The 25,531-nt window shown below is 40.6% G+C and overlaps 1 protein-coding gene across 3 annotated transcripts in view; it reads left to right on the top strand.

Moving 5' to 3' along the window:
* Positions 1 to 23,892, top strand: part of PAK5 (p21 (RAC1) activated kinase 5) — a 154,473-nt gene extending 130,581 nt beyond the window's left edge. For 2 of the 3 annotated variants that reach the window (XM_058181432.1, XM_058181423.1), the window contains 6 exons: positions 4,128 to 4,622; positions 9,350 to 9,483; positions 12,064 to 12,190; positions 15,103 to 15,228; positions 18,143 to 18,277; positions 19,250 to 23,892. In XM_058181432.1, coding sequence (XP_058037415.1) covers positions 4,128 to 4,622; positions 9,350 to 9,483; positions 12,064 to 12,190; positions 15,103 to 15,228; positions 18,143 to 18,277; positions 19,250 to 19,405 — 1,173 coding nt within the window. In that variant the 3' untranslated portion in view covers positions 19,406 to 23,892. The remainder of the gene's footprint in view (positions 1 to 4,127; positions 4,623 to 9,349; positions 9,484 to 12,063; positions 12,191 to 15,102; positions 15,229 to 18,142; positions 18,278 to 19,249) is intronic. The other variant, XM_058181440.1, reaches the window with a different exon arrangement.
* Positions 23,893 to 25,531: the final 1,639 nt, after the last annotated feature.

Here is a 25,531-nt window from a genome sequence, read left to right as displayed (position 1 = left end):
AGTCCTTGACTTACAACAGTTCATTTAGTGACCGAAGTTACAACGGCACTGAAAAAAAGTGACTCGCCATTAGTTTTTGTACTTATGACCATTGTAGCATCTACATGATCATGTGATCAGAATTCAACCACTGGGCAATTTACTCATATTTATGATGGTTCCAGGGTTCCCAGGGGGTGTTTGTCATGTGATCCCTTTTTGTAGCCTTCTGACAGGCAAAGTCAGAATAGGGAAGCCAGATTCACTTTGGCTAATTTAATAACAACTGCAGTGATTCATTTAACAACAGTGTCAGGAAAGGTTGTAAAATGGGGCAAACTCACTTAACAAATGTTTCACTTAGCAACAGAAACTTTGGGCTCAGTGGTGGTCATAAGTTGAGGACTACCTGTATGTTTGAAAGTTTCTGCTTATTGTAGTATTATGGTTCATCACACTGTCAGCCAGGTGTTTAGACTAGACTTGGCAGTTTTATCCACCTATAGAAGTCCTTCCCCCAAGTTCTATTATCATTATTATTATAGATGATTCTCTCTTGACAGTAACTGGGACCAGAATTTCCATCACTAAGCAATACAGTCATAAAGCATTACATCATGTGACCATGTCACGTAGAATGACAATTCTGGCAATCCCAGTTGCCATTGTTAAGAACCTTATGTGATTGCCACTTCCGACTTCCTGCTGGCTTCCCCATTGACTTTGGTAGTGTGAAATTAGCAGGGAACATTGGAAATTGTGATCACGTGCAACTTATTGCAAGCCAGGCACCAAGCACCCCGATTGCACTTCTGTGACTATAGGGATGCTGCAACCACCAAAACTCAGAGGACCAGTCATGAGTACCTCTTGTTCAGCACAGTTGTAACTTCGAACAGTCACTTTGAACAAACGGTTGTAACCTGAGTACTACCTGCATTATTATGGTTGGTCAGCCAGCCAGATATTCAAACTGGATTTGGAATTTTTTTCAACTTACTGAGTGCTTCCCAAGGACCTACGATAGGCAAATGTTGATGTTTCATGCTGTTAAAGGTATCCTCGCAGGATATGCCTGTCTTTATTTTTGCTCATTCTTTTGCACTGTGGGTACCTAGGTCTTGCACCAAAGCTATCCTCTTCCTCTTTTCCCCAAGCAATTTTGTGAGGTGAGTTGGGCTGAAAGTGATTGGCATAAAGCCACCCTTTAACAGTGGAGAAGAAACGGTACCTGATTTATAGCTACATGACCGCCTATCCATGGAACAGTACTGGATTTGGGACTTTTTTTTCTAGTAGAAGATATTGGCCACAGCCCCAAGACCTTTGACTAACTTTGTATACCACTTGTGGAACTTTTTGGACCAGGAGGCCCTGTAGATCATAATCCATGTCCTCCTCACTTTATAGAAAGACCAACGTTCTATATAAGGTTGGCTTCAAACTTAAAAGTGTTCCAAAATGTGGGGGTCTACTTGCCAACCTGCGGTAGAAGATTTGGAAGTGTTACCCCAAGTAGTGAACACTGGCCTAGCAATAGCACTTAAGACTTATATACCGCTTCACAGTGCTTTTACAGCCCTCTCTAAGCGGTTTACAGAGTCAGCATATTGGCCCCAACGATCTGGGTCCTCATTTTACCGACTTCGGATGGAAGGATGGAAGGCTGAGTCAGCTTTGAGCCAGTTGAGATTCGAACTGCCAAATTTCAGGCAGCAGAAATAGCCTGCAATACTGCATTCTAACCACTGTGCTTCCAGATTCAATTCAAAGTGCTGTTTAGCACCTATAAAGCCCTCGATTCGGGCTTGGTTTCCAGATATTTGTAGGCTCATTTCTCCCAGTCCAAATTTTTCCATCTCTTCAACAAGGGGAGGCTGAGAATTCCTACCCTGATACTGATACTTCTTTAGGACTGTCTTCACCCTTTGAAACATCTTGTCCTTGGAAGTATATGATACTCTTAACTGCCTGGTTTTTACAAAGGCACGGTCTTACAGTATTTCAGAGGGTGTACCAATACTAATGATGACGGGATTGTATTAAGTTTGGTTTTTAATTTGGGGTACTATTCATATTTATTTTCACAGGCATTTCTATATTGTTTTCTGTAATATTGTAAGATGCCTTGAAGCCTTTGAAATAGGTGGTGCACATATTTTCATATAAATAAATGAAGGAGGGGAACCATCTGTGGCCCCTGATTGAGTTGTCCCAACTTGATCTATGGCATTGCTTTCAATATTGTCACTACAGAAGATGGAATTGAAACTCAAGAAAGCTCTTCCTGTTGTGTCTTGTCCGCCCTCAGAGCAGCCGGGGCCTTCTTACCTGCTCCCGAACACTGAGGAATGTATGCCTCCCTGCCCAAGTCCTGGCTCCATGCCCACACAAACTGCAGAAGAAGGAGCATCTCCCGGCCCCAGCCCTGACTCCATGCCCAGGCAAACGGAGCAGCTAGACCCCTCCCCCTCCTCCACAGCATGTGAGCCTGAGGAGGGTTTATTACCAACAGCTGCTGATTGGTGTGACCCTCGCATCAGAAGGCTGGATAGGCGGAGGCAACAGAAGGAAGGGAGGGGCAGGCCTTAATGAGTGCTGAGTCATGGAGCCACACCCCATGGCCTATATAAAGGATCTGCTTTCTGGCAGTCTCTGAGTCAGGCAAAGTCAAACTTATCTTGCTGAAGTCACTTTCTGGTCTCCTGCCTGCTCTGAGGACTTTGCTAGGACTTTGGGCAGAGCTGCAGAGGCAAGCCTGATTCGGATTTCCCTGACCCGGCCATCAGCGGAGGAGTGGGACACGACACTTCCTGTCAGGTCCAGTTGACAGACACTGGGCCCTCGCCTCTATCCACTATCTGTGGAAGAGAGCAGTGGGCAACCCATGGCATGCTAAGGTTGTGAGGCCTCTGGAGCTCATCCTCCCAGGCTACTGAAACCCAGCGATGCAATTTATTATCCAAATTCAGAAACATTCATAAAATGTTTTGGATCATTTTCACCATTTGAAGAAGTAACGATGCTGTGTGCGAATTGTCTATCTATCTATCTTATCTGTATTGCTACTTATCATGCCTGGGGAAAGGTGTCATAGTATAGTAGAACATAAAGGGGCTAAGGATACTTATGTTAGTAGCATCTTCAGGAAGGGGGAATTAAAAAAGAAATACAAGGCTACCTAAATCTGAGCTTTCCTGCTAGTTTGGAAACATGAATTTAAAGGGCTTCGTCAGCAAGCAAAACTGGAGACAAGGGGAATCACAGACTGTTTTAAAGCTAGTAATGTATTTCCACCCCGCAAGGGATTATGGGGTCATTAAATGAAGATGATGATAAATTTACAATGTACAATGAAATAGACGCACAGTGTCATTACATTAAAACTCAAAAAAAAAAAAAAGATTTTTGCCTGGAAAAATTTTGTCCACTTTTGATACCGACTCCATAGATATTTATTTAATCCTGCTTCTTGCTCCCTTCTTTGACTTTGCTCCCAAACATCTCCTACCTCTTTAGCTCAGGAGCAGATATCTTCTGCTCTGGTTAGAAAGTCTCTTTGACTTGACTGGAGTCTGAGGTTATACATCTTGAAAAGGAACCAGCCAGGATTTCCACATGAATCAGCTCTGTTGGAAATCAGATCCAAACTATCTGTTCCATCAACAGTTCTCCAAAGCTTGAAGCCAGGGATTCTCCTCCTATTAAACAATATCCCATTGATTAGAAAGACTTGGAATCTTTTTCAAGCAAACCATTTGTTCAATATAACAGATTGGTGGGCCCATGATACCCTGCTCCTAAAAAACAATTGCTTGCAAGGCTGCCTAGTTTTGGCAATCAGAAGATTTAGTTTCATGCTTCGAAAGCCAGTTCTCTGGGGGTCAGTTGTTTTTCTCCTACCCTTGAACAATATCTTCTGCCCTGCTTGAGAAGACAACAAGTAAGTCTTTGTACTAATTGAATGAGATACCTTTAGAACATGTGTTTCTGGAGGCATTCAAGCAACTAGTAGACAGTCTGAGGGTGACATACTTGAAGAAGAAAGTTTTTTTTAAAAAAAGTAAATGTTTGCATCCCTCATTAGTTCAGGAACACATGGTTGTACCAAAAACGAAATTAACTCTTTGATGTGCCTTTTTCCACAGCTGGATTATGATCGAGCACAGATAGTAGTAAGCCCACCCCTTTCTGGATCAGACACATATCCACGAGGCCCAACCAAGCTACCTCAGAGTCAGTGCAAAGCCAGCTATTCAGGTAGTGGCTATCAGTACTCCGCTATCTATCACAAATTCTCTCACTTTAACCACCAGCCTTCTCTGCAGCCGAGCTCACATTATACTTCCACAGCTTCTTACCCAAGCTCCCCCAGCATCACTTCAAGTTCTTATCCTCCGCCGAGCTGGGGTTCCTCCTCAGATCAACAGCCCTCAAGGGTATCGCACGAGCAGTTCCGAGCAGCTTTGCAACTGGTGGTGAGCCCAGGGGATCCTCGAGAATACTTGGACAACTTCATCAAGATCGGGGAAGGCTCCACCGGTATTGTTTGCATCGCCACAGAGAAACACACGGGAAGGCAAGTGGCTGTGAAAAAGATGGATCTCAGGAAACAGCAAAGAAGGGAACTGCTCTTCAATGAGGTAGGTCCTTTAGGAACCATAAGAAGGTTCTTTCGCGCCCTTAATTTCTTTCCATACGGTACAGGTTGCCCTCGACATAACCACAGTTCATTTAGTGACTGTTCAAAGGTACAATGGTGCTGAAAAGTGTGACCTACAATCGCTTTTCACAGTTACGACCTATGCAGCATCCCCATGATCACCTGATCGAAATTCAGATGCTGGGCAAGTGGGTCATATTTACGACCGTTGCTCTGTCCCAAGGTCATCCGATCACCTTTTGCAACCTTCTGAGGAGCAAAGTCAGTGGGGAAACCAGATTCGCTTAGCAACCGAGTTACTAACTTACGAAGTGCAGTGATTCACTTAACTAATGTGGCAAGAAAGGTCATAAAATGGGGCAAAACTCACTTAACAAATGTCTCACTTAACAACAGAAATATTGGGCTCAATTGTGGTCGTACGTCGAGGACTACCTGTATATCTTAATCTGAAGGCTCTCAGTGCAGAGATGTTTAGACCAGGGGTCGGCAACCTTAAACACTCAAAGAGCCACAGAGGTCTTAACCGGAAGCCCTCATTCAATTCTGGAGCCGACCAGAAGTCCGGTTCCCCCACCATAGAGTCTCCTCCTAGCATGGCGTCCTTTTTCCTCTACCTGTCCTAACTGAAAGCCCTATCAATTGTGAAGCCGACCAGCAACAGGGAGCCGCAGTAGAGGGATGAAAGAGCCACATGCGGCTCCAGAGTCGCGGGTTGCTGACCCCTGGGTTAGGCTGTTAACTGTAAACCAGGAAAACCTGAATTTCACTCGACTTCAGAATTCCCCGGTCAGTCATTATTTCTCAACCTCACTTTCCTTGCAAAGTTTTAGGGAACACACCAGCTCTTATATAGTCAGAGTGAGGCAGACCTCTGTGCCTGTACCCCACAAATGACATACAGCATCTTGTAGCATCACCGTACCATCTCTGATGCCATATAAAAGTTGTTATCCTTACTGTTAGCGCAATGACTCTATGACTTAAGAAGATGTTGTAAGTTGCTGGTAGAAGAATGAACTGTTGGTGGCAGGTAGGGGAAGCTGGGGGTGGGGAAAACTTTTTAAAACCAGCATCCTTAAACCGCTTTCAGGTTCAGTTCACACTATTGTCCCACGATTAGTATTAAACTAAAATTCAGGAGACAATCCAGTCAGATGAATGAAGAATCAGGTCAAAAGTGGTGTGGTGGCCAAGAGGTGGAGCTCTTGCCTCACAATCAGGAGGCTGTGAGTTCAATCCTAGGTAGAGGCAGATATTTCTCTCTCTGGGGACAATTAGAATGTATCTGCTGAAAAAAACTCTGCATTGGCGACAGGAAGGGCATCCGGCCAGTAAACACTCTGCTAGTTCCATTCAGTTGCCCAGACTCCACACCACAAGGGATTATGGGGTCGTTAAAAGATGAAGAATGGGATCAGCAGCTTGCTTTTGATTCTGGTAACAAAATGTTTCTGGTTTGGATAAACCCTGACAGTGAGAATAAAATAAGAATGGGAAGAATCATGCTAATTGCTTTGAAAAGCAGTGGTAAAATAAAAATTGAGATGTTAAAATATCCCAGAAGATGGACATATTCTCATTTTACATTACAAGAATAAATAAAGTTAAATATTTTTCTTGCTTTGAATTAACACCCCCCTCATTCAGAGCAGACACCATCCATTTGTTCTAATATCTAGAGCAAATTGTAACCTTAATAAACATACCGTATATACTCGAGTATAAGCCGAGTTTTTCAGCACGTTTTTTGTGCTGAAAAACGTCCCCTCGGCTTATACTCGAGTATATACGGCTTATACTCGAGTTTTTTTTTTTCTTCTTTTTTTCACATTATACCGGATGGTGCAAACTTGGCGGGCTTTTGCATTAGCGCGGGGAAGCCCTGCCGGTGCAGTGAGAGGCGGGCGGGAGCCGCCAGCCTTCTCGGCTGAGGGAGGGAGGCTTTCCCTGACCGGTAGCTGCCTCATTTCCCTCCCTCGGCTTATACTCGAGTCCCCAGTTTACCCCAGTTTTTTGGGGTAAAATTGGGGACCTCGGCTTATACTCGGATCGGCTTATATTCGAGTATATACGGTAGTTTAAAGTGAAAAGCCACACACTTGCTGTCAAAGGGAAATTTTCTGTGTGGCAGAATGGAAACTTAATCGATAGAGAAGGATTAATCGGATTCATGACATTGATTTAAATGAATGAAATAAGTCAAATAAGTTGAAGTATCCATTTCAGGGCAGATATTTAATTTCTCGGCGTTTAATTTCTCACCATAGTTTTAGCAGGCATCTGGATGTTTAGGATTTTTAGAACAGTAATTACTCTGCTTTGTTTTTGTTTTTCCTGCTGGCTGAGCAGAGAAGACTAAACACGAACACTAATTAATACTGTCCAGGATATTTTATCTTCATATAGTATCAGAGCAAATATTATACTCTCGGGTTGGAAGGAAAGGATGATCACATATATAGAAGTCAATATGGCTTGGCTTGGCCAACTGGAACATGCTACTGTCTTCCTGTGATTTGTTATTTTGCGTATTTAGGTCCAGCTTTTTAAAAGGGCAAAGAATCAAACATAGATACAAGTAACAATTTTATAAAGAGTTCACAGAAAGCAGTTGTCAGTATCCGACAATCCGACAGTACAGCAAAAGAATCAGTTCTAGAGTCTTCTGAATGGACAGAAAGAGAGGAAGTGTTATGTGGCCACTTCAAGCACAACCCATGAACGATATAACACCATTAATATGGTCACAAGGTTGTGACTTTTTTTCTTTCTAATGCATTTGGCAATTTCTCAGGCAGCAATATTCAACGAACAAATGCAGTACCTGCAGTAGCGGCACAAAAAAAACATGTTTTAAAAAATGGCTAGTGCTAGAAGAATTTGAAAAGGAGCCGCGCTAATCTAGCCAGAAAGCAACATGCCATCTACGTCAGGGGTCTCCAACCTTGTCAACTTTAAGACTTGTGGACTTCAACTCAAGTCTTAAAGTCTCAACTTTAAGGCTTGTGGACTTCAACAAGTTTTAAAGTTGACAAGGTTGGAGACCCCTGATTTACATGACTTGGAACATTCAAAAGAGTACTGCTTTGAAAAGGCTTTTTTTCTTTGTAATTTTTTTTCCCCCTGAGGTAGGGACAACATTCTTGGAACACTTAAAATGGCTATTTGGAGCTTGGAATGTACCAATGAACATAGTTTTGCTAGTTCTAACTATGCAATACATCCTCCTTCTGAAGTGCGGCCACATTCTCTTCTCGTTTCTGGCTGAAAGGAACAACAGTTTGCATGATTTGTTCAAACTGGACAAATATAATTACTGTATTTTTCAGAGTATAAGATGCACCGGAGTATAAGACGCACCTTAGTTTTTGGGGAGGAAAATAAGAAAAAAGCTGATTGGCAGGTGGATCAGCCTCCCGGAATATCCCCAATCAGTTGTTCCCAGAGGTGAATTTTAGCAACAGGTTCCTTGGTTGTGAGCTCTGTCCCTTGCTTTTTTTTGCTTTTTTTTCTGCCTCTGAAAGCCTCCGAAACAGCTTCAAAAAAAAAAAGCCTCTGAAGCTCTGTTTGGGAGCTTCTTTTCTGAAGCTTTGTTTCTGATGCTTTTTTCAGCCTCTGAAACCTCATTTGAGAAGCTGGGCGGGGCTACATTCGGAGTATAAGACACACCCAAATTTTTACCCTCTTTTTTTGGGGGGGGGGAAGGTGCATCTTATACTCCGAAAAATACGGTACAACCAACCGTGATTTACATTCATTTAAAAAAAAAATAGAATCAATAGAATTTGGGATACAAATTTTAGTTGGCATCAGCTGTTTGATGAACATTCCCTCAAAGATCAGCCCAGCCTTGATGCTTCTAAAACATAGATCTGGTTGTGGATTGTAGCTGCCATTTTCGGATCTGTAAACGTGTGCCATTTTCCCCCTTGGAAACCTTCAGTCCTTTCTCTTGGGAGGGGTCATATGCGGATGGAACCATCACTGGTGAACTGCTGTACTGAACTGTCCAGGGTTTCAGACCTACCTGAAAGATGCCTAAGACATCTGGGCCTCAGTGGGACCCTTTGCAGGTGAAATAGTTTGCTGGGCCCTGAGCAGCATCCTTCCTCTGAACTTCTCTTTGTGTCTGCAGAACTAAGAGAAGACCACCAATGGCATCAGATTGTCATGGTTGTAGCATGTTGCTCAGATAAGATCATCTTATTCAGCAAAAACAGCGCTGGGCACTTCCAAAGACCAGTGTATGCCAACCTTTCCCCCAAAGCCTGCTTGTTCAAATGCAGGAAGGCTCAGGTGCAGCAAGCTTTTGCTGATCGTTTGGTCAACAGATGTCAAGATCCTATTATCATCCATAGCTGTTGACATGGCTGTTTTCCTTTTTTTCCTGCATGAGTGATCGTGCCTGTCCTAAATTATAGTTTTACACACCCGGTACATGTAGGAGAAACACACACACACACCGGCATCATTTTTTTTTACCAGATTGATCTTCATTTCTATATATAAAGGAATAATTCTTCTACCTACACTAATTTCCACCCCAGAATTTCATTTCCAGCCAGTCTGAACTCAACATTATTCTACTGAGAATTAACATCCAAATTTGAATGACAGGATTGAACATTCTCTCTCATTTGGCGTATATTAGCAGGGAGGTCCCTGGACTCCGTGTTGCCCTGTCAGCTTCTGCTCTTCTTCCAGGTTGTCATCATGAGAGACTATCACCATGAAAATGTGGTCGACATGTACAACAGTTACCTGGTGGGAGACGAGCTCTGGGTGGTGATGGAGTTTCTGGAAGGCGGTGCTTTGACAGATATAGTGACTCACACACGGTAAGCTTGTTCTGCAGCCAAGTCCTGCTTTCTGGCCATTTGATCTTTTGCAGACAACCACTGCCAAGGGAGCATTGCCAGTGCCCTGTCTGTAAGATGAGGGAGCTGAAGCAGATGAGGTCTCTCTCTCTCTGCAGAAAAGAATGAAACTTCCCCCAGGCAGAGCCTTGCATCAGCCTCTGAATCCCCACTCTGAATTCTCTGGAGGGAGGGCAGGAAGCACCCCTTTCATTCATTCATTCATTCTTTCGTCCTTTGCCATGACAGGAACAAAGGAGGAGGGCAGACTTGGGCATCTCCCATTTTGGTTCCTCACACTGATTCCCTCAACTGTTTCTATAGCAACCTTGGAAGTTGCTAAACACATTTGGTGCCAGCATCGACAGATAAAACTGTAACATAGCGAAGGAGAGAGGCATGCTGATTTGACAGGTTTAATTTCCGAAGTGGATGCATTCTATCCCGAATCTTTCTCAAGTCCGACCTTTCCTCTGCTGAATGATAATAATATGCGGTTAAATGCATAAATGAAGTTCTTTTGGCATGCTTTAGAGCAGTTCTTCCCAAATTTGGGTAAATTACCAAAAATTGGGTTAACGTGTTTTTTCTTTTCTTTTGATGACGCATGAACTCATTACCTATCACACTAAGGATATTTAAATTGACTTACAAATTGCCATGTATACTAAAATATATTTGAAAATCTCCCAGAGTTTTCCTATTAAAACAAAAACTGTTAAAATTGCCAATGGTGCTTTGTTGAAATGACATAAAGATCATTCCATTATATTGTTTTTATTTTATTTAGTTATCAAATTTAGAAACAGCTCATCTCCCTCATAGAGGGAATCTAGGCGGCACACAAATAAAATGTTAAAAAACATAGAGGCTCACTATAGAAATTTAAAGCACAGGCAAGGATGGTTAAAATTCAACATAATGCAAGTAGTCCTTGAGTCACGAACATTCGTTCAGTGACAGTTCAAAGTTATGGTGATGCTGAAAGAAGAAACTGATAGCTGGTCCTGGAACTTCACTGAGATTGTCTGATAAGTGATTTTGAATAATGAAGGAAGAACTTTGGGAGAAACTGCTTTAAAGAATAAAGGCATAATTTAGTAGTTGAATACTTCCTTTAAGTTTCATAATGTGCCTATATCCCATTAAATCAGTTAAAATAGTTTCCAGTAGTTAAATTGGTCTCTTTCTTTACCTAACAAAATACTATCTAGCTTCCAATGACTTTATATTCTTGAAAAGCAGAGGACAAATCTGAAAAGAGCAGCCAATCTAAAAGAGCTTCATAAGGATTAAAACATTGTTTATGTTCACAACTTTGCTCTACAAAGAAAAACTCAAGAGCTAAACCAGGAAAACAAACAAACAAACAAATGTAAAGTGCAAGCTGTCTTAGATAAAAGACAGTCCTTTTACATATGGCCACTGTAGTTGAGCTTGACACCTGCCTTATATTTTCCACTTTGAAATCAATCGTATTCTAAAATCATCCTAAAAGTCTCATCAGGCTAAGAAAGTTTAAGGCCAGATAGAAATAGGAAAGCCCATCAGGACTGGGCAGATATACATCTGTGTATTCAGAAGTTTTCATATTGAGTTTTGAGTAGCAATTTGCTTTCTTCTAAAAATGGGGCCTTTTCTCATTTGCTGTATGAGTTTTATTTGTGAAACAAGGGTTATTTTTAAGATTAGTTTCAGCCCGCATATTAAAAATTCCCCTTGCTTTCGCTAAGGGCTATTTTCTGAAATATTAGTCACCAGGCCAATATTTTGGCAGGCGTATAATTGCAAACAGATGTTTGCAGAAAACTCTTCCTTAAATGCTGTCATTAGGATTAGATTCATTAGATGCACTCCTTAATTGCTGTTTGAACATTATAGGACTTCCTAGAAGATCTGATCAAAGTATCTGCAACTTTTAAGCATCATGTTGCTATGGGGTGAAATGTTAATCCTATTGGATGAGCTATAATTAGCCATTTCCACCTGAGTGCCATTGGGCGTTTCTACCTGCTTATGCTCCAACTGGACATGGTCTACTCCCCATCCCATTTTTAGGGGTGTAATGACCTCACAACTTCAAGCTATCATTGCTGCATCTGCCAGACCAGCTTTGTCTCCATAGGTGACCTTCAGCCACTCATCTCAAAAACTTTGCATGTGCAGATGGGAGGAGGAAAAATACACAAGTTCTCAGGAGCCCATCTAGAGAATTTGTTACAGAAGAGATAGAGTGGATTTAGAAGGCACCAAATTCAGTCTCTTTTATGATACATAGCACGGTAATGGACAAAACCTTTCCAACATCAGAAAAATCTCTGCCAACCAAAGCTAATACTGCTCCACTAGACACTAGAAATCAGCAGTAACATACTTTCTAATTTGTAAGAAATTCCTCAGGGAAAAAAAGGCTGGGTGTTTTTCAAAGTTTATTTTGAAACATTGGAAATATTTTCTTAGTGTTAATTTTTGTAGTGGTTTTTTTTTTTGGGGGGGGGAAACGTATCCTAGCAATAAACGTATGATGACATTTCTTTTCCTATATCACCTGCCGAATTCCAGAATGAATGAAGAACAGATTGCTACTGTTTGTCTGTCTGTCCTAAGAGCATTGTCCTACCTTCACAATCAAGGAGTTATTCACAGGGATATAAAGAGTGACTCTATACTTCTCACCAGTGATGGGCGAGTAAGTATTTGTCATTTTTTCTGGCCTTGATTTTTTTTTTTTTAATTGGGACCACTGTCAAAGTTCAGATGACTTCGGTAACATGTTAACAACCTGTCCATGAAATTTATACTGCTTGCCTGCAGCTTCCATTATTTACCAGGAGACATGGGAAAATTTGTTCAGCCTGAATTTATACATGAACTGACCCGGTTCATACGACTCCAGCCAAATCAGTGTGTGCATCAGAATCCTGACAATTCACAATGTTGCACTGGGACTTCAATTAAAAGAAACAAACAAATGTGCTTATCACAGAGAAATAAATGAGGTTAGAAACATCGAGCATGTAAAAACCAAGACATATCAAGACAAAGATACACAAATTAAGAGACTTGCTTTGTTATCGTTGTTTTGTTGCTGTTATTATTTTGTGTTGTGGAGAGATTTGCTGACAAACTTGCATGCAGATTTTCGTAACAATTTCATTATTTTTGCAACATTTGTGAAGTGTTGCAGTAATGCACTGAAACAAATGCCCCACCAAATAAAATAAAATAAAATATAATAAAAATTGAGTAAAATAAAATAAAATAAAATATAATAAAAATTGAGTAAAATCAAAATGGACAGATTCATCTGTCCTGATCTGCAAATTGCATATATTCAGGGAGGATTAAACTTAGAAAGAAGAGAATACCATTTTAAATGCTTTTTGGCTGGTTTCCCCCCCACTCCCCCGATCTTTGCTTAATAATATGCACACAATGCCTCATTATGTTCATTGTCTGCAGCGCACATTTTGTCATGAACGGTTGTATAACCATCTGATTCTACCGCCCCCTTACACTTTAAAACCATCTTTTCTATGTGTCAACATGCAAAAGATGGGCAAAAGTTTCCTCTGCTCCTCGATAAAGGGAAATTCATCTGGCATTCAAAACTACCCATTGTTTTGTTTCCCTTTCATGGTATAAAAAGAACCTTTGTTTATGCCGTGGATGGCTAGGCTATGGTTTTATAAATAGTAAATGATTGATGTTGAATTAAGAAGCAGGGAAAAAAGGCATGAAAAGTAATGCCAAAATAAGATAAACAGGGCCACAAATAAAATGTGAGGCACCATTCGTACAAACATTTAGAAAGCTTCCTTATTAATTATTTTGATAGCTCCCTGTTCTGATCTCAGACTGCATCCTGACATGATAAATGAGCTGCTAATCTGATCTAATCCACTTTAGTCCCATGACTCAAGGCTCAATCATTATTCTGCTTCAGGCACAGGAGCGGGGGTGGGGGGGTCTTGATTGTTTTTGCCATGAGTTGATAAAGGGACGGTAGTTTCTTCCCCAACCCCCCCCCAAAAAACTTTAAGCTTAAACTGTCTACTGTTAACCTCACCTAAGAGGTCTGTAAGGGACATGCATAAGTGCATCTGCGTGCCTACCGTCCCTGTCCTAATATTCCTTTTTACTTACTCTTTTCATGTATCCATATTATGTTTATACTTTTACCTGTTATCTTATATATGATTGACAAATAAATAAAATAAATAAATAAATGAACCAAGCAAACTTTTATATATGTATAACATTAATTGATGGCACTTAAAGCCATCATCTTCCCTCCCAAACAAAGAATACAAAAAATTGAGGAAATCTCTCACTTTTCATACTACTTACTTAGAGAAAAATTTTATCCTCTTGATTTTATTACAATAAACTGTTGAAAATTGGTTTAAGCAAGTAGCAGATCATAGTAATAAACAAGGACATCTTTATTCAGTTTGCATTCTAATTTATGTTTGTGTTTCTCAATTTATGTTTCACGAATCAATTTTCAAAGGCAAAAGGCAGTTAGAAAGTGAAATTTGTATTTTCCTGAATTTTATGAGACAGTTCTGCTGCTAGAACTGCTAATTCTAGGAGCATGCAATTTGAAATCTCTAAATTGTGCATGGAGAGGAGCCAGCAGGAAACATCCTGTCAAAATAATTCTTTCCACAAACTGGAAGAAAAGTTCCCTTAATAAGAGCAAATGAGAGGTATGCAAGACAATGCAATTAAGTTTATCATCGGGCAGAAAGTATTGAAATCATAGAAAATGAGCTGTTTATATAATTTAATTGGAAGGGAAGCCTACAGCCTAACAACTTTTATCATCCTCACCTAATTCCATTTGGCTCTTAGTAAACTGCTCTTTGTAGGGACGCGGTGGCTCAGTGGCTAAAACGCTGAGCTTGTCGATCGAAAGGTCAGCAGTTCAGCGGCTTGAATCCCTAGTGCTGCATGATGGGGTGAGCTCCCGTTACTTGTCCCAGCTTCTGCCAACCTAGCAGTTCGAAAGCACATAAAAAATGCAAGTAGAAAAATAGGGACCACCTTTGGTGGGAAGGTAACAGCGTTCCGTGCACCTTTGGTGTTTAGTCATGCCAGCCACATGACCACGAAGATGTCTTCAGACAGCGCTGGCTCTTCGGCTTTGAAACGGAGATGAGCACCGCCCCCTAGCATCAGGAACGACTAGCACATATGTGCGAGGGGAACCTTTACCTTTACTTTTACTTTTACCTTTACCTTTACCTAAACTGCTCTCTGAATACCTCACTGCTATTGGTTCCTGAAATAGTCTTCTGATAAGTGCTTTCTATTCTGCTTGGTAGAGGTAGCATAGAGAAGGGAAGAAAATTTCAAAAATCAGCACTGAAAATTTATCCAGGTGATTCTTTTGTTCCATTAGTTGCTGGTGGCCGATACATCTAACCATGGTCAACGATTCCAGTTGATACAAAGTTTCTGTCCTACATTGGAAAAAAAGTTCCCCATCTAAATGTGTTAAACAATCCAAATTATGGGTCTGCTCAACAAGTGGGAATAATATTCACTGTCTGCTTGTTTAAGTTTGCACCTCATGATGTATTGTTTATTGTTCAGATTAAGCTATCAGACTTTGGATTCTGTGCCCAAGTTTCAAAAGACGTTCCAAAAAGGAAATCACTTGTTGGAACCCCATACTGGATGGCCCCTGAAGTGATTTCAAGATTGCCTTATGGAACCGAGGTAAGCAAACAATGAACTTGCTCCATTCAGCAACATAACTTATCTTTGGAAAACAATAATCTTCTTTTAAAATAATTACTGTATTTAATTTAACGCAATTCAGCTTGAACGTATTTCTTCCAGTCTGGATCCAGCCTGGGATATACTGTATTACTGAGATGCATTGGATTACACAATGACCTTTGGTGGGCTCAGGATGGAAGTAATGCATCCATCCCGGCTCCTCTTTGAGCTGTTGGTCACTTACAATATCATCAACAAGGGTATCTTTCTAGATGGACTAAGGGAGTTACCAGTAGAAGTCATGATGTTAAGGAACTTCCCTTCCTCCTTCCAGGCTTGGGTCCAGATAGTGTTGGTTGGATGGAATTGGTCTAGAACTAGAATTGGACCATCTGGACTTAATCCAAAATGCAATGACAGGAATAGTTATTTCATCTATAACATCATTACTCTTACTATTCCACAAGAAAGACAATGAAAACTTGATTCTTTCCTTGGGGACTTGAATCAGGATGATTGGAGTTCCTGTCCAGAGAAGCACAGCAAATTTGTGCTCCCTGATTGGCAATTAATGTTAGTTTCTTGTTTTTTGCTAGTTATTGCTTAACGTTTTGTTTTGGTTTATTGTACATCATCCAGAGCAGCATTGTTTGAACCAAACAGCCATATAAATGCTATAAATAAATAAAAAACAAATAAGAAAAAGTCTCTTTGAGCAGTTCCCATAACATTGATAAAAATAAGATTGTCCCTGTGTTCACATAATATGCTTAACTTGGTTACTGAATTAATCATTTTCTGACTTCATACAATACATTAATCCATAAAGAAACAAGTGGGCTTGAATTGCACATTCATGTACACAACCCCTGACCAAGGGTAAGGCTCATCAGGTTATTTAGTATGATATATAAATGCATCTGCTAGGTCTTTGGATCTACATGTTGCATGAGCACAGTCACTGTCTGAACAACATCACACAAAAGAAAAAAAAAGAGCAGCTTGAGAGAAGCAGTGAATCAAGCAAATAGCCCTCAAAATTGCATAATAATTCTTAAAATGAACAGCTAAAATGATAACTCTTGGAGAAAGAAAAAGTTGAATATCCTGGTTTGCTAAGATAGGAAGTGCCTGTCTGTTGCAATGGTTGTTTTAAGGTGATTATTGAAGAAATTGAAGAAGTGCAGGATCTGGTACAGGACATTATTTATAAGAAGCATTGTTTTCCATCTCTTTCTGTGCTGCATTTTTGGGCCTATTCTGAGTTCTCAAAACAACTGAGGTAATTAGACATATTGAGCATAACAGGAGACGTTTCAATCTTGCCACAAAGAGAGGATTGTGTGAACTCATGATCTGTGCTATCACTGCAGTGTCCCACAACTGCTATCACTGTTGTATGACAATCATTGCAAAAAAGAATCATAGGCTACTATTTTCCATTGTATTTTACTGATACTGAACAACTGAAGTTGTTCCCTGGGAATAGCGCCTGCATGAAAAAAAAAATAGTAATTGCTAGTGCCTATGATTTAACTTCAGCTTTAATACTTTCAGGGTGGTATTTTACAACTAACTTTTAGATCTGATCCACTGTCAGTAAGAGCAGCGTACAGAAAGCAATTAATCATACTCTCTGATTCAAGGGCCTCTGGTGGCTCATGCTGGTAAGACAGTCTGTTATAAACACAGCTGCTGGCAATTACTTGCAGGTTCAAGTCCCACCAGGCCCAAGGTTGACTCAGCCTTCCATCCTTTATAAGGTAGGTAAAATGAGGACCCAGATTGTTGGGGGCAATAAGTTGACTTTGTATATAATATACAAATGGATGAAGACTAGTGTAAGCCGCCCTGAGTCTTCGGAGAAGGGCGGGATATAAATGCAAATAAAAATAAATAAAATAAATAAATAAATTGAGAGTTGTCAATCATTGCTATTCTCATTAAATAATTTGCAATGGTAGTTTGATTTGCTGGGAAGGGCTAAGTTCCTGAATTCCTTTGTTGATGTGCTTATCTTACGATGATCCCAGTAAAATATTATTAGGCAGAACATAAGCGGAAAAACTTCTAAATCCATTATGGTGAGTCATTTATTCTTTAGAACAGCCAGACTACCTTAAGATGAGCAGTCAATGAAATATTCTAATTAGTAGGACTCTTCCAACATGGACTACAAACCCACCTAATTTCTAGACAGCAGCAAGGAGTTAGTATTTTCTGTAGCTAGTGTTTGCCAGGATCTTTGCTGCCGAAATCTGAGGCTCCTGCAAATTATGATAATAGCAATAACATTTAGACTTATATACCGCTTCACAGTGCTTTGCAGCCCTCTCTAAAGGTATCTAGAGTCAGCATATTGCCCCCAACAATCTGGATCCTCATTTTACTGACCTCAGAAGGATGAAAGACTGAATCAAGCTTGAGCCAGTGAGATTCGAACTGCCGAAACACTGGCAGTCGGCAGTCAGCAGAATTTAGCCTGCAATACTACATTTTAACCACTGTGCCACCACAGCTCTTATGCTCCATCTAGATTGGTTTTGGTTTTTGTTACTATAGAAAGACTTTCCAACACCAATCACATAGACTTTTGAGATATGAGGACAATTGGTAATGGATAAATTTTAGTTCCATAGTTAAACTCACCCAAACAGGATTTTTAAGGTAACATTTTGGTAGAAAATGCTTTCAGGTGAGAACAAAAAGGCAATGTTAGCTACTGAAGTTAAACATATGGCCAATCTGAAATCAGATGTGTCGCCAGCATCTTAAGACAGAGTCTTGCAATGCCAACCACAAATGATCTTTTTTTTAAAAAAGGCGTGTAAAATGACAAGGAGAATTAAACATCTGTATAAGGGTATATTTAATGCAGCTTATTTGCACTGTAATCGGTTCTTTGTTGCAGGTGGACATCTGGTCTCTTGGCATCATGGTGATAGAAATGATAGATGGGGAACCGCCTTATTTCAATGAGCCACCTCTCCAGGCCATGCGTAGAATCCGAGACAATGTACCACCAAGAGTGAAGGACCTACACAAGGTGGGAATGCTCACCTTTCCTTTGAATCTTGTGCTTATCGTCCTTCTCCAGCATTTTAGCTGAAATAGTGGGGATAACCTGAGGCCCCAGGACAACACCTAACCCCAAAGTCACTGTTTATATTCCCAGAAGAGCCTCAACATGTAGACAACCAAGAAGACTGTTTCACGCAAATAGGATGAGACAGTGCAAGTTTCCTTTCTCCCCATGCACAAGATTATGTGAGCCCATATTTAGCTGTCTAAGTGTAGGCTTAAAGCCACTTTAATCTCTGCATTAATTTATATTTCAGTAGGATATTTATATAGAATGTTCTAAGCAGAAACAGTTTGCTATACCTGCCTTTCTCCTTCCATTTAGCCATCACTCTTCCTCTCTATGTTTTAAAAAAGGTGAACTATATGCAGCATTCAATTCTGTTAGCCATGGAAAACAGAAGATGAATGTTTAGGGTTTTGCATTGATATACTGTAATTATACCTTATATTCCCAGTTGTCTTATTGTTTATTGATAAAGAAAACAAACTATTTTTATACATAGAACTGCATTATCCCTGATCAGAATGTGTGCATGAATGCTCCCCCTTCCCCAATAACATCCTTTGAATTAATAGCAGTTCCCCAAGAGGGTACAATTAAATAATAAAACCATTCAAAAACTGTGAAGAGTTTCAGAAATAACGATCACGTGCATTACATAAAATGGCAACAACAGCAGCAACTACTGTTGAAAAACACAAATATGGATAATGCAATATAGGTTCAACTCAAAGCTTGGGGAAACAGATAGGTCTCTTCTTGGGGCCAGCTAAATTTCTCCCCATGTAAATCATTGTCATGGTATGATTGAGAGCAAGTGAATGATGTGTTAAATGAAAGACCTTTGAAAGCTGCTTTTGGTCTGCAAGCCCCAATCTTCTGAGGTGTGGTTTAGATGTTAGTGGCCTCACAGTGTCATTTGGTCTTTCCTAGGTTTCATCAGTTCTCCGTGGATTTTTAGACTTGATGCTGGTGAGGGAACCTTCGCAGAGAGGATCAGCACAAGAACTCCTGAGGCACCCGTTTCTGAAACTGGCTGGGCCTCCATCTTGCATAGTGCCTCTCATGAGGCAATATCGGCACCACTAAATTTGGCTGCTTTTGTTCATTCGTTTATTTGTTTTCCAGGAAACAAGTCAAGCAGTGAGGTTGGGTGCTGCCAAATCAGCAGCAAGCAGTAGTGATCCGGTGAGAAATAGGTTGACATGGCTCAGCACACCGTGAAGGAGTCACAGCGAAGGATGTAACTTGGCTAATTCCTGACAATGTCGACAGTTAGTACTCCTGGGTGAAATGCACCACAGTTGGATTTTTCTTTTTTGGCCTGAGTCAGAGCAAGAGGATTTGATTTTAAACCATCCCGTTTGGGGTGAGGCAGGGGGAACTTCCAGCAGTACCCCAATGGAAGGCCAAACTTTTATTGCAGATCAAAGGAGAACAACACTTCTGCTTCAAAAGAAACACTTTTTTTCTGAATTAAAAAAAAAAAAAAGAAAAACAACCCAAGAAGCACTTTTTATCTCGGTTATAGCAGTGTGATGTATTTTGAAATGAATTTGTAATTTTCTGTACATTGCTTTTGATAATTTATGTACTTTGGTGTCATAGTTGCTAGTGGAGGTGATCGGTATTACTTAGCAAGTATTAGAGCGAGAGCTTTCCTACTTTTTTAATCTCTTTTGAAGAGAAACAAACTTACATGCACACGCACACACGTGCAGCTCGGAATGTTGATTAGATTTGCTTATCTGTACCAGGCAAACATGGCTTCATTTTGCAAATTTCAAATTGCTGGCCAATGCTGTATTCATTCCTCCATTCCTCCACAAAAATTTCAAGATTTCAGTGTTGTTTTGAAGCGATAAGCACCTGGAAAAATCTATTCATGCATATGGAAAAGGTTGTGTCAAAATTCTGTATTCATTGGATGAAAGTATCACATCTTTTATGGTGGTAAGCATATGATCAGTTTAGAACAGGTTTAGATCAGAATTTAGATCAGAATTTGGCTGGCCACCAATAGCTACGACATTTCTGGCTATGTACATTGAGCTTTGAAATTACAACACACTTAAACCAGTCAAGTGGAAGATCTAGCAGTCATATTCATACTTGCTAAGCTTGCTGGCATTAACCTTTGTTAGTTTCTTTGTGAATTAGTTATGTGACACCAACCCACTTGATTAGATTATGGATCCATATACCGTGTAGGCTTAAAAAGGGGTTAGTGAATGAACCAGGTTATATGTGTTGTGTTAGTGCAGCCTATACCAAGTGATTTGTCCTGTAGAGACCTAACTGCTCTGGATCAAAACTTATGGGACTTGTATTCCAGCAATGGATTCAACCAGAGCTAACATTGGAAGGTGCCAGATCGAAAGTGAGACCATACAAAGCAGACCGGTTGCTTACTCCATATGGCTTCAGCTGAGTGGTTATGCTTCCATCTGAATTCCGCAGCCCTTCCTTCTCCTGTGTTTATAAGTTGCCACCATGATTCACCATGTATCTGAGTACCCATCCCGGAGCTGGGGCAGAGCAATTAGAGCATCATCCCTGCTGTCTGCAAACAGTGGCTTCATTACCAGTACTTCCTTGTGCCATCGCACCACCCAAGTGGAGTGCCTGGAACTACTGGTCTTTCTTTCCTTCTCCCTAAATTCTCTTCTGTCCCTTGTCCTTGTGGACTAACACCCACGTCCTGTGACTTAAGGTCATCGAAGCAAATGCAGCTGCCCTTGCATACTGTACTGAAAAGCCAGTATCTTCATCCATCTCTGGAATCTCTTTAAAATGGGACATTCCGAGGAGCTGCTGCCTGTCCTTGTAGCTAGTCTTTAAGTTAGGCAGACCAAGGGCCTGACCCACATTCACATATCCTCGGAGGCTTCGCACACTTCCTAGTTTAGGCTACCGAATGAAGAAAGCTGTATCGCACAGAGCAGACTTTCATCACTGCATTGCATCACCCGCACTGCCCAGCACTCTGAACTGCCCACAAGCTTTAAGTACATAAGCTGGAGTTTAGCAGCGACAATAGTTCAGCAGACACTGGGCTTGCACACACAATAATGCCGGTTTTGAGTCTCCTTTTGTAGCTTCACGTGTGACAGACACCCCACTCAAGGCACCTGCGGGCAAGAGAATCTCTGCTTAGTCTTAGCAATATGGATATTGCTTCATTTGACTCCGTGCCAAGTCCAATGCCTCCCGTTTGTCTTCATTATTTTTATTCAGGCTTTAGAAGTCAACCACTAAGTGGGCGTTTTCTGAGTTTAAATCAAAATGTTGTAAAATTTGGTTAATGTGTTTTGCCATACAGGAGAAAAAGCTGTCTAAACCCCTTTAAAATGTTAATTCAGCAATGGCAACTACAATTAATCTTATGTTGCTTGTTTGGTAGATTTGCATGTTTACCATAGACCTGGAGAGATTTGCCTTTATTAAGCGCTCCATAATTATTTCAGTCAGTGGGAGGGGGTTATTTATTTATTCATTATGTATAACTTGAAAGCCATGTCTTTTCTAACTTGGATTTTGCTTTTCGTTTTGGGTTATTTTCACCTGATTTCACTTGAAGAAAACTGTCTGATCCTAAAACCAATGTCTCTGGATAGAGCATTGTGCATTGTGGTGGGCTTTCATTTTATCAGTAAGTTGGTTGATACCTATTGTAATAAAAGAGAAGCCAACCCAAAAGTTAGAAAGTTGCTGATTTGTGAGTGTTTAATGAAGAAGATATAATTTTTTTCCCATTCTGTACATTGCTTTTTTAAAAATTCAAGTTGGAACCCAGCATTATATCATATAAATTGATGCACTGTTTTTCTTTGAATGTACATTCGGTCCCAAGCTCTTTCGTTAGGAGGTGCATAGAATTAAGGCACTAACCTTAGTACATCTTGGATTTGGGGGGGGAAAGGATAGTGGTGGACACAACATTTTGTTTCCCAGTCCTCTTTTAATGGGAGGAGGCAAAGAAAGGAGGTTGTCATAATGCAAAAATGAATGGTACATGGTACAGTAGACAGGACTGGGGTTTCCTTCTGCAGGTGGAATGGAGTCTATTTTAAGAGGGAATCCATTTTAAGGTTTACACAAGTTATCATTTCTTTCCCATTAAAAATGGTGTGAATATATAGTGGATCAGTGGTTAGGATGCAGGCTAATTCTGCCGACTTCCAGCAGTTTGATTCTCACCAGGCTCAAGATTGACTCAGCCTTTCATCCTTCCGAGGTGGGTAAAACAAGGACCCAGATTGTTGGGGGCAATAGGTTGACTTTGTAAACCACTTAGTGAGAACTGTAAAGCAATATGAGGTAGTATATAAGTCTAAGTGCTATTGCTAATTATATTTATTTATACATACATACAATGTAAAGGAGGGACATGGTGGTTCAGTGGCTAAGACGCTGAGCTTGTCGATCGAAAGGTTGGCAGTTCAGCGGTTAGAATCCCTAGCACTGCGTAACGGGGTGAGCTCCCGTTACTTGTCCCAGCTTCTGCCAACCTACCAGTTTGAAAGCACGTAAAAGATGCAAGTAGAAAAATAGGGACCACCTTTGGTGGGAAGGTAACAGCGTTCCGTACACCTTTGGCATTGAGTCATGCTGGCCACATGACCATGGAGATGTCTTTGGACAGCGCTGGCTCTTTGGCTTTGAAACTGAGATGAGCACCACCACCTACAGTCGGAAACGACTAGCACATATGTGTGAGGGGAACCTTACCTTTACAATGTAAAGGTTACCAAACTTCCATTAATTTTGGTTGTTATACTAGGATTTCATAAACAATTGGCACTACATAAGGTCCTGCAATTCTGTGTTGCCCATCTTTATTTTAGGTAATTCTCAAAACTCTATTTTCATGTATTTGCTGGAAATCTAGAAGGTCTGTGGACTTCTGTTGCCCAAGTTGAGAAGGGCATATGGTATTTGAGCCATGGATTATGCATCCACATGCTAAATTTATAGATACCATAACTGGGATGCAAATGTTAAAATGACCACAAGATGGCAGCAAAGGCCTAACAAAAACAAAAGACTTGGCTGATATCTAGTGGTCATTCAAAGCTTTACAGGCCAGATAGGGTGAGGGATGAACTAGTGGCAGATTCACCAACCCAGTGTTAGTTTTATGCCTTAAATCAAGGGGGATCAAGATCAGCCATACTACTGTGTGGTAACTGCATTCCAAGATTTCAAATAGAATTATTTTTCCTAGGGCAGGTGATGTTGGGTCTTTTAATGCTGCTCTGAACTACTACAAGGAAGAAAACATACTCCAGATACCAGAAAGAAAAACTTTTATCACGACAGGAGAAAAACGTATGAGCTTTGACAATTACAACTATAAATCCTGCCAGGATAATCCATGTAAAGAAATCCATACTCAATAATTATGGACCCACATTATTGTTTTTTCAGAGTGGAATTCTATAAGGAAGACTCTCTGACTTCTGCAAAGCTTGAATAAAAGTCCATGGAAAGGACTCCTCCTAAACTGTTTCATGAAGCAGAGCCCCATCCAGGGTAGACTCTCTTTCTCTCTCTCTCTCTGTGTGTGTGTGTGTCTAATGGTAATGACGACACTGTTGTATTGTTTTATAAAAATTTGTTTCCATGAAACCCTGTTTTAAATCATTTCTGTATTTTGTCCTTGGTCTTTGAAGAGAAAAAACCAGTGTAAGCATCTGACTGATCTGTATACTGCTGCAATAATCTGACTTTTATTTCTTTACTTATTTTCCGATTTATATGAACAACCAGGAGCAATTCTGGAGAGTGTAACATTATATCCAACCCCTCACCAGATAAGGCAGCAATCAGATCTGGATTTCTAATTACTCCGATTCTCCTTATTCAATACAGTCCAACAAACTGTATTCCTACCTTCCCTAAATTATAACGCTGAAATGAATACTGTAAGAACTATGAGCTTCATTTACCAAACCAGTTCCTATGTTCAGCATGCTATAGTTCCACCGTTTTCTAGCAAACTGATCATTCTCGAGCTCCGGGGGATGGAGGGGGGAATCAGTGAAAAGAGGGAGCACCCCAGTGGTGAAATCATTTTTTTTTACTACCGGTTCTGTGGACGTGGCTTGGTGGACATGGCAGGGGAAGGATACTGCAAAATCCCCATTCTCTCCCCACTCCTGAGAGAAGGATATTGCAAAATCTCCATTCCCACCTCACTCGGGGGCCAGCCAGAGGAGGTATTTGCGGGTTCTCCGAACTCCTTAACATTTCCGCTGCCGGTTCTCCAGAACCTGTCAGAACCTGCTGGATTTCACCCCTGGCACACCCCCTTTCCTAAAGTCTGACCAATCCTAGGAACAACGTAACCAGAACTTCAGAGGTTGAAGCAATTTGCTTTGCAGTAAGGCAAGGGTGTCATGGTGGGATCACATGATGTATCAGGACTTCCCCCCCCTTCACTAAACTGGGTGAGGGTGGGGCCAGCATGTGACTCATCCGGCCCGCAGGCCACAAGTTTGACACCCCTGCAGTAAGGAATAGATGCATCCAATTTTAAACACTCTACTGGACTCCTGTATTTATGTACCATAAACATTCTTCTGGATGCTTGCATTAAACTAAGTCAGATTTGTTTTAATTGCTGTCTGTGGGATAAAGTAAAATTGGCTAATTCCTAATATATTGTTAAATACAAGCCAAACAAACCAGTTTATGGCTTAGTGCAGTGTATAAATTGGCACCCTGTCCCAAAGTTAAACCACCCTGAACCACTAATTAACATCTGCACACGTTAAGTCTGGGGATACTGAATTCAATGGATGGATGGAAAGCCATGGATAAAACCGAACTTTTCTCTAAAGAACCATCCCACAAAACAGTGACTGTGATCAGGGTTGCGACCTTCCGAAACTCTTATCCTTTACTTAGCTGGAGGCATCTCTTATGCAGAGTCCTTTTTCCTTAATCCTCTAGCAGTTCATTGCATTTCGTTCTTTCTTCTTTGCCCAAGAGTGTCAATAAAATTTTTAGTCTAAATGCTGCATATTAAGAATACTCCACATTAAGCAACATAGTTTAGGATTTATTGGTTTTTGCTGTTTACTTCCATATCTATATTTACACATCAGTTATTTATAACACCTGAAAGTTTCTGCATAGTAAGATGAACATTTCTTGGTGATAATCTTATATAATCATTACATTGCAGTAGGCATTTTTTTCAGTCACAGT

The sequence above is a fragment of the Ahaetulla prasina genome, chromosome 1 (assembly GCF_028640845.1).
Source record: "Ahaetulla prasina isolate Xishuangbanna chromosome 1, ASM2864084v1, whole genome shotgun sequence".
In the NCBI taxonomy this organism is placed as follows: domain Eukaryota; kingdom Metazoa; phylum Chordata; class Lepidosauria; order Squamata; family Colubridae; genus Ahaetulla; species Ahaetulla prasina.
Note: the sequence above shows the minus strand (reverse complement) of the source record. Positions and strands in the feature narration are given on the sequence as shown.